The 6,093-nt window shown below is 36.7% G+C and overlaps 1 protein-coding gene across 3 annotated transcripts in view; it reads right to left on the bottom strand.

Moving 5' to 3' along the window:
* Positions 1 to 4,743, bottom strand: part of LOC107710273 (endonuclease V) — a 129,102-nt gene extending 124,359 nt beyond the window's left edge. For all 3 annotated transcript variants that reach the window (XR_001636577.1, XM_016514997.1, XM_016514999.1), the window contains exon 1: positions 4,664 to 4,743. Coding sequence is in view for 2 of the 3 variants with exons in the window: in XM_016514997.1 (XP_016370483.1) it covers positions 4,664 to 4,704 (41 nt within the window). In the remaining variant the exon portion in view is untranslated. The remainder of the gene's footprint in view (positions 1 to 4,663) is intronic.
* Between the last annotated feature and the right edge of the window lie 1,350 nt (positions 4,744 to 6,093).

The following is a 6,093-nucleotide window of genomic DNA, read 5'->3' as shown; positions in this document are numbered from 1 at the left end:
CCTCCACTCACTCAAGGCCGCGGTGTGTGACGCTTTTTCGTTGTGAAAGCGAAACTACTTTGTTTGGCCTTCCAAAAGAGGACGATATCCGCTTCGTCATGCCTAGAGCTGATCTGTGCTGGTCGCTGAGGGAATACATTAACTTTCACCGTGGACGAAGCGGAGTCCAGTCCGGGGTCGTCACATGTGGTTGCCGCAAGCCCGCTGGCCGCGCCGTTCTCAAGCCCGCCCGCCTCTGCTCACTCAAGCCGGCCTCCGCATACTCTAGGCCGCGGCTCAATCTAGGCCTCCGGCCTCCGCTCACTCTAGCCGCAGGTCTCCGCTCACTCAAGCCCACCGTGTGTGACGCCGTGTGTTTCGTTGTGAAAGCTAAACTACTTTGTTTGGCCTTCCAAAAGAGGACACGACTAGAAATCAGTGGTTAAATTGTATTTACAGCACTGTTCCAGAACAGTTCATATTAGAGGTCTGCATTCGACCAAATTTTTTGCACCGCGGGATTAAATTCCCGAATAAAACGCGGTAGCGGTCGGTAACTCTGGTGTAATTTGAACGGGAAAGGTCTAACAATATCCCGTTCCCGATGTCCATTTAGAACAGCATATCTGCGCTTTATTCTTATTGACCATAAATATGGTAAGGGGCGTAACATTTCCGTCACACGCTTGAGGTATTCGGCCAATCACAACGCACTGGATAGCTGGCCAATCAGAGCACACCTCGCTTTTCAGACCGATGAGCTTTGCAAAAATCGAAGCGTTTCAGAAAGGCGGGGCATAGAGTAGGCCTGTTGAAATAATCAATATATCGACTTATCGAGCAATATATGTACATGACCTCAATAATTTTTGGTGACGCAATATATCGCCCATTATATTTACTTAAAAAATAATTTCACCATGTTTTGTACATTCCACTTGCGCCTGTGTCTTTTGCAGCTTCTCGTACATAACGTGGTGTAGTCATGAGGTGCTAGTTCAAATTTAAAAAATGCTTCTACAAAAAAAAGTTTCATCTGCAGATATGATCTTGTTTAGGGATCTGTGCCTTTGTGCATACGGACATCTGACTGCTAAGTAGTGATTGTGTTTTTCAGCAATAGTGTGCACCCTTAATTTACAGAGAAAAGAAGGTCAGGGAAAAATCTGTAGATGGAAAAATCTCCAGACAAGTTCTGTGTGCATTTTTGTTTCTACTTGTTACTTTGCACTTTTTGTTAGAAAATGTTTATTTACTATTTATTCAGGTTTTTTAAGGTATCTAATATTTTGATACTCAATTTCCATAATCTAAATATTCTTAAAAATTAAAAGTTTGTTGTCATTTGAAAGTGTCTAGGCCTTCTTGCATTTTTATGCTGTTACATTATGATTATATATTCAGTGGCATAAAATGGGTTTGTTGTCATTTGGAAGTGTGTTGGGCATCTTGCATTATTATGCTGTTACATTATGATTATATATTCAGTAGCATAAAATGGTCTTTAAAATGACAATAATATCGCTTATCGCAATTATTTCTGGGGCAATATATCGCACAACAAAAAGTTGTTATCGTGACAGGCCTAGCATAGAGGAAAAACAATAATGTACAGTATGTGGAAAATCATGTGCTTTTTTTAACCTTAAACCGCATAAAGACATTTCATTACACCAAATACACAAAATAATGTTCTTTTTAGCAACATCATATGACCCCTTTAATAAGGTGAGTCTGAGACAATTATTTGACAGTGATTTCACATTTCTTGTTTGAATAAAGGCTAAATACAAATAAAAGGTGAACATTAATTTATGTGCTGTTTTTGTTCTAAAATATTATATGGTTTTATATGAGGTGTCATAGACTTGGCAAATTCATTTTTCATAAATTTGTATGCACAGACATCTGTTGTGGGCGTTCTTGGCTGTTTTTACGAGGCTTTAATAGTGTTCATATTGATATCAGAGTTATATCGTATCGACCGAAATTAAGAAATATATCGTGAAAAAAATTTTGGCCATATCGTCCAGCCCTATTACAACGGCACCTGTCAAGAGGTGGGATATATTAGGCAGCAAGTGAACAGTCAGTTTTTGAATTGCAAGTGTTGAAAGCAGGTGAAAAATAGTGATGGGTAGAGAAATGGGTCAGAGGATCTCCAAAACAGCAAGTCTTGTGGGGTATTCCCGGAATGAAGTGGTTAGGAATGAATATTGTAACCAACAAGTCTAAACTTGAATCCCTCGGAGGAAGGTTATGTGCGAGATTACTTGATTAAATGGAACAGCTGCTGCTAGTCAACTTTGGAAATACTAGTCCACTAGTCAATATTCAGGCATTTTAATGATACGTTTAAAAAAAATAATACATTATTTTGAAAGTTTACATCTGAAGCAGAAAACAAATACATTTAATTTCACCTCAGACCTTGCATGCTTGTGTCACTGTGTGCACAGAGAAATGTCCACTTGGAAGTCGAGCAAGCTGTGGGAGCGTATTTACTAGTTTAAAGGGAGAAACAATATGAATGAAAATGAACTGACTTTTAGAAAGGTTTCCTTGACATTTTTAATGCCTAATAAAATATTGTTTATAGGCACAGCGCTGCTTTGTTTACAGGAGTAACCACTGTAATTTTGCTTTTCTGAAAGCACCACCTACTGTCAGAGATTGAATTTGCATTTTCATTCATCCCGTCTGTTTTTTTGTGTTTGTTTTTTGCAGTCAGTGTTGTAAATTTTAACCACTTGATGTAAAATAAGAACAATTTGGATAATAAAGTATCTGGAATTATTTGACTGTTTGATTCATAGTTTAAGTACTTCAAATGGATCACATATACACACAATGGTTTTGACGGTCTTCTGAGGGATTCAAGTTTAGACTTGTCAGTTACAAAAAATTATGTTTAAACGTCAATGAAATTAGTAGTAGCGCACATCCCTAGTTAGTACCTATCAAAAGTGGTGCAAGGAAGGACAACCAGTAAATTGGTGTCAGCGTCCTGACTCATGAGCGGCAAAGGCTCACTGATGCACATAGGTTCGATCACACAGAAGAGCTACTGTAGCTCAGATTGGTGAAAAACAAAATTTCCGACCATGACACAAAGGTGTCAGAACACACAGTGCATTGCAGTTTGCTTCTTATGGGGCTGTGTAGCGACAGACCTGTCAGAGTGCCCATGATGATCCCTGCCCACCACGGAACTGATCATGGAGCAATAGAAGATTAGGCAGGTGGTTTTAATATTGTGGCTGATCAGTGAATAGTACAAGTATACTACGTGCCTTTCGTCATCTGCAATCAAGGAATTTGAGGGAGTTTAGAAACAGTGCTTACTAATAGAAAATAACTCCCTTTGAAATGGACTTTGTGCTTGGTAATTTTGCAATCACATGCACAAACTGAAACATTACACACTAAAGGAAGTAGAAAGTGCAAAAGAGCATAATGGGACTCCTTTAAAGCACAAAATAATTTTAAATGTGTATGTTTTGCATATCTAAAGCATATAAAGTAAATAAACTAGTCGTAATCAACTGACCTTTTTACATAAACCATAAAAACGTACGCATGGCCTGCTCATATCAATAGCTCATCAGTCTTTGGTCCAAGTCTGAACTGTTCAGTGTACCATTAAACTAACTGGGGAACTGAATAATTTGGCAAAATAGGAAAAATATTTACATTTTTCCATATAAACAAAATACAGCATACAATTGCAAAACATATACACATACTTATGACCTCCATGTATAGCTCTAGTTAATAAAAGTGTCCATTTGACAAATAGCAACAGAACAAAGTGAATACTGAAGAAAGAAAAAGAGCTTTCTTTTACAACGCATGCACAAAAAAACAACCAATATGTCCTAGGATATATAGGGAGGAGAACATAAATTATCAACCTCACCTGTAAATTTAAAGTTATTCCCTAATTCAGATTTAAATCTTGAGTTTAAAGTTATGGAGCAATAGGATTAAAATGAATCTTAAATATAAATTCAATCCAGGATCAAAATGATGGTTTAAATGTAAACCTGCTTATTTTTAAACAAGGTTTAAAGATTGGTGCAACAGAAATTTTGGATAAACTTTGATTTAATCTAGATTTATAAGGATTTCATAGCTTATCATAAATCTGTGGACTTATTATATATTTTTTTTTTTCCTTTTTAGCCAATTGCAAACAGGACAATAAAAAAACAACCAATATGTCCTAGGATATATAGGGAGGAGAACATAAATTATCAACCTCACCTGTAAATTTAAAGTTATTCCCTAATTCAGATTTAAATCTTGAGTTTAAAGTTATGGAGCAATAGGATTAAAATGAATCTTAAATATAAATTCAATCCAGGATCAAAATGATGGTTTAAATGTAAACCTGCTTATTTTTAAACAAGGTTTAAAGATTGGTGCAACAGAAATTTTGGATAAACTTTGATTTAATCTAGATTTAGGTTTAATCCTTATTGGTGCAACCCACCCAATATGTAATCTAGTATGGCTTCACACGGTGTCACGAATCACGATTACGATCTATTTTCCATGTTCGGTGAGCTCAAGTGATGATGTTGGAGTATCGCTCGCTATTTGCTATCGCTTAATCAAATGGCACTTTTGTTATAAATACGCAAGCAACACAAGGCAACATATTTGTTCATGATTTTCTAACCTTTCCCATTTCAACACCAACTCTGCCTCAGGAGCCGCCATCCAGTACGTCTGTTAAGTGCATAAATTCCACACTTCCTAGAGCGGAACTATGACGTCTCTTTGTTGGCCAATCGGCTGTTAGCATCACACCTCAAACCATAGACATAATAAATACTTAGACGCCTCATTGGCCGCTCGACCGCACGTCAACGTCGCCGCCATATTGGTGAAGGCAACTCTCATATCGGGACAGGCCAAAACATACCTGACTCGTCGGCAGCTTGGGCATCTACAAACCGTCGCACAATAATAAAAACAGATCTCGGGGTATTATCTTTCACAGGTAAGACTGAACAGTGTTTTCTGTATGTTTTTTGGTCATTTTTAGCTTTATGTTGACAGCTTAATTAGCCACCAGTGTCAGACTATTAATAGCTAGCGACATTGCTAGTAAGCTGTGGAAGCTGAGACTTTATATTCATTATTGTCTATTCTGTATTATTCCACCCTTGATATTACATATTTCATCTATTGTTATTTATTTATTTATTATGGTATTATACATATAATTTATTCTATTATAACTCTATTATATACTGTTGTACTCGCTTTTATATTATTCACTTTACTACAACTTGTACTACATATACTTTTTAATATTACATATCACTTTTACTGTGCACTGTATCAGTGCATAATATTTTACCACTGTAACTGTAAGTTTTACTGGATCCATAAAGGATTATCAGTTGCATTTGTTATTGTTTGTTGTGGAGTTTATCTGTATAGAGTGCTATCAAAATAAAAAGCAGACTACCAAGAGTGTCACAAAGATGTATTATTTAGATTTTCTTCCAGTATTTCAAAGGGAATGAGCTGTGTTCTGACCTGAAGCACAAGAAAAGCTAAAATGTTGGGGTTGAAGACAGAGAAAGCAATGAAACAACTTAATTTCATTTAATGTACCTTAAAATTACAAAACATGTATATGTAACAGTTATAGTACATTAACATTTAGAATTGAAAACCGAAAAAATCAATCAAATCAACAAGTGAGACAAGTGTGCTCTCACAATTTCTTACGAAAATTAATCATTTTCCAAACCTAACTAAATAACTGGAGACAGAGTTATTTTTAACTCCATGTAGATCACGAGCCTCTGAAATCGGTTGATAAATGTAAACGTTATGGTGTTTTTATCCAGAAAAAAACGCAGCTCCCCCATTTACCTCCATTTATTTTTAAGGCAGTCATGCCTTCACAAACATGGCGGACGCATTGACGTATCGCAGCAACGGCTCAAAGCGGCCAATGAGGCGTCTAGGTATTTATTATGTCTATGCCTCAGACTGTGATGACGTATGTGGGCGGAGTCTATCTGGTGGCAGAAACTGCCAGTTTTAAAGTAGCAGTCTATGCAAGCCATGGAATAAAAGAATAAAAAAGGT

The sequence above is a fragment of the Sinocyclocheilus rhinocerous genome, unplaced genomic scaffold, assembly GCF_001515625.1.
Source record: "Sinocyclocheilus rhinocerous isolate Xijiao unplaced genomic scaffold, SAMN03320098_v1.1 scaffold567, whole genome shotgun sequence".
Classification (NCBI taxonomy): Eukaryota; Metazoa; Chordata; class Actinopteri; order Cypriniformes; family Cyprinidae; genus Sinocyclocheilus; species Sinocyclocheilus rhinocerous.
The sequence above is the reverse complement of the archived record's forward strand: the minus strand, read 5'-3'. Positions and strand labels throughout refer to the sequence as shown.